The 2711-nt window shown below is 39.7% G+C and overlaps 1 protein-coding gene across 1 annotated transcript in view; it reads left to right on the top strand.

Moving 5' to 3' along the window:
• The first annotated feature begins 776 nt into the window (after positions 1 to 776).
• LOC117953058 (kinesin heavy chain-like) overlaps positions 777 to 2711 on the top strand; it is a 19383-nt gene continuing 17448 nt past the window's right edge. The window contains exon 1 of the mRNA XM_034885775.1: positions 777 to 1245. Within this exon, the coding sequence (XP_034741666.1) occupies positions 982 to 1245 (264 nt within the window). The 5' untranslated portion in view covers positions 777 to 981. The remainder of the gene's footprint in view (positions 1246 to 2711) is intronic.

The following is a 2711-nucleotide window of genomic DNA, read 5'->3' as shown; positions in this document are numbered from 1 at the left end:
ATGTTCTAATGTTTAAAGTTCTAATGTTCTAAAGTTCCAAGTTCTAATGTTCTAAAGTTTTAAAGTTCTAAGTTCTAATGTTCTAAAGTTTTAAGTTCTAATGTTCTACTGTTCTAAAGTTCTAATGTTCTAAGTTCCAATATTCTAAATTTCTAAAGTTCTAATGTTCAAATGTTCTAAAGTTCTAAGTTCTAATGTTCTAAAGTTCTAATGTCCTAAAGTTCTAATGTTCTGTTAGGGTTAGGCTACATTAAGAATTATAAAAATAATCTCTAAAAAATAAGACAGAAGTGTTGAAAAAAACGTCTGAAGAGTCCACCTATAACATATAATAATAATAATAATAATAATAATAATAATAATAATAATAATAATAATAATAATAATAATAATAATAATAATAATAATGATGATGATAATAATAATAATAATAATAATAATAATCCTTAATATGGAAGAAAATAAATGAATTAGCAGCTACTTTTGTCTGCGTGTGTGTTATTTGTTTGTTATTTGGGTAAATATTTGTGAAATATGATATAATGATATTAAGGCTTCTCCCTCCTCCTCCCAACCGATCAGTTTATTATCTGAGGAGAAGGACTCTATGTCCCAGAGTTCCCTACGCCTCAGTGGTCCAGGCTGAACCTGTGGGAGGTGGGCGGGTTCAGTCAGCATCCTGATGGAGACACACAGAGAGAGACACACACACACACACAAACACACACGCACACAGAGACAGAAACACGCGGACACCCAGAGCGACGGACAGACAGACAGCCTGATCTAACGGATCTAACGGATCTAACGGGTCTAACGGATCTAACGGATCTAACGGGAGATATCTGAGTCGTTATCCGCGGCCTGTCTGCGGCTGTTATTGGACCGTCTGAGGGTAGGTGGAGCGGACCGTGTGTGTCCCCCGGTGTGGTCCCCGGTGTGGTCCTTTGTCTCGAGCAGCCCTGCCGGTGTGTGCGGGTGATGGTGGACGCGGCAGAGTGCGGGGTTTGCGGAGTGAAGGTGATGTGTCGCTTCCGGCCGCTGAATGACGCGGAGCGGGGCCGCGGAGACAAAGACATCCCCAAATTTAACGGCGAGGACACGGTGGTGGTGGCGGTGAGTTGGGGGGGGGGGGTCTGTGTGTGTGTGTGTGTGTGTGTGTATGTGTGTGTGTGTGTGTGTGTGTCTCTCACCGGCACACCCTCTTTCTGTCCGTCTGAAACCGGAAACTGCTGTTTGATGTTTCATCTTCCTAAATAGAAATTAAATCAACGAATGATTATTGTCATCATCTGATCAATGAATAATAAATCAGTTTATTGATCTATCTTATCAAAGGAAAAAGGAAATCATTTACAGACTGAACATGGAGAATACAAATATAAAAACAACAGTGCAGTTTTCTGCTGATATTTTCTTTCAACTGACCCAAGGAATCTGAGAGAGATTTGATGATTGTCTTCTGTCTGTAAATGTTGACGTGGAGTAGCCTACTGTCCGCTTCCTGCTGCAGAGCAGCCGTCTACGTTAATGTTAATAATATTAATTACTGTTAAAAACTGTTATTAATAAATTAATAACAGTTGGAGAAATGCAGAGGCAATACTGCTCAGTTATACTACTCAGGTTACATGTGTTAGTTCATGTACAATCTAAAAGTAGTGATTATTTACATGGAGTCTGGTGGAAATATGCTGCTCTATTCACACTAAAAGTAGTGATTATTTACATGGAGTCTGGTGGAGATATGCTGCTCTATACACGCTAAAAGTAGTGATTATTAACATGGAGTCTGGTGGAGATATGCTGCTCTATACACGCTAAAAGTAGTGATTATTTACATGGAGTCTGGTGGAGATATGCTGCTCTATACATGCTAAAAGTAGTGATTATTTACATGGAGTCTGGTGGAGATATGCTGCTCTATACACGCTAAAAGTAGTGATTATTTACATGGAGTCTGGTGGAGATATGCTGCTCTACACACGCAATAAAAGTTCTGATTATTTACATGGAGTCTGGTGGAGATATGCTGCTCTATACACACTAAAAGTAGTGATTATTTACAAGGAGTCTGGTGGAGATATGCTGCTCTATACACACTAAAAGTAGTGATTATTTACATGGAGTCTGGTGGAGATATGCTGCTCTATACACACTAAAAGTAGTGATTATTATCAGGGAGTCTGGTGGAGATATGCTGCTCTATACACACTTAAAGTAGTGATTATTTACGTGGAGTCTGGTGGAGATATGCTGTTTTATACACGCTAAAACTAGTGATTATTTACATGGAGTCTGGTGGAGATATGCTGCTCTATACGCACTAAAAGTAGTGATTATTTACATGGAGTCTGGCGGAGATATGCTGCTCTATACGCACTAAAAGTAGTGATTATTAACATGGAGTCCAGTGGAGATATGCTGCGCTATACACGCTAAAAGTAGTGATTATTAACATGGAGTCCAGTGGGTTTGGTGATGGTGATTTCAGGGACATCAATAAAACAGAGGCTTGTTTCTAATGAGACGTCATTAAAACAGAGGTCTGTTTCTAATGAGACGTCATTAGAACAGAGGTCTGTTTCTAATGAGACGTCATTAGAGGCAAGCCTCTGCCTCTGGACTCCAGCTTCCTGTAAAGCGTCTCCATGTTGGACTCCAGCTTCCTGTAAAGCGTCTCCATGTTGGACTCGAGGTTCCTGTAAAGC

Source organism: Etheostoma cragini, chromosome 11 (assembly GCF_013103735.1).
Source record: "Etheostoma cragini isolate CJK2018 chromosome 11, CSU_Ecrag_1.0, whole genome shotgun sequence".
NCBI classification, from domain to species: domain Eukaryota; kingdom Metazoa; phylum Chordata; class Actinopteri; order Perciformes; family Percidae; genus Etheostoma; species Etheostoma cragini.
Note: the sequence above shows the minus strand (reverse complement) of the source record. Positions and strands in the feature narration are given on the sequence as shown.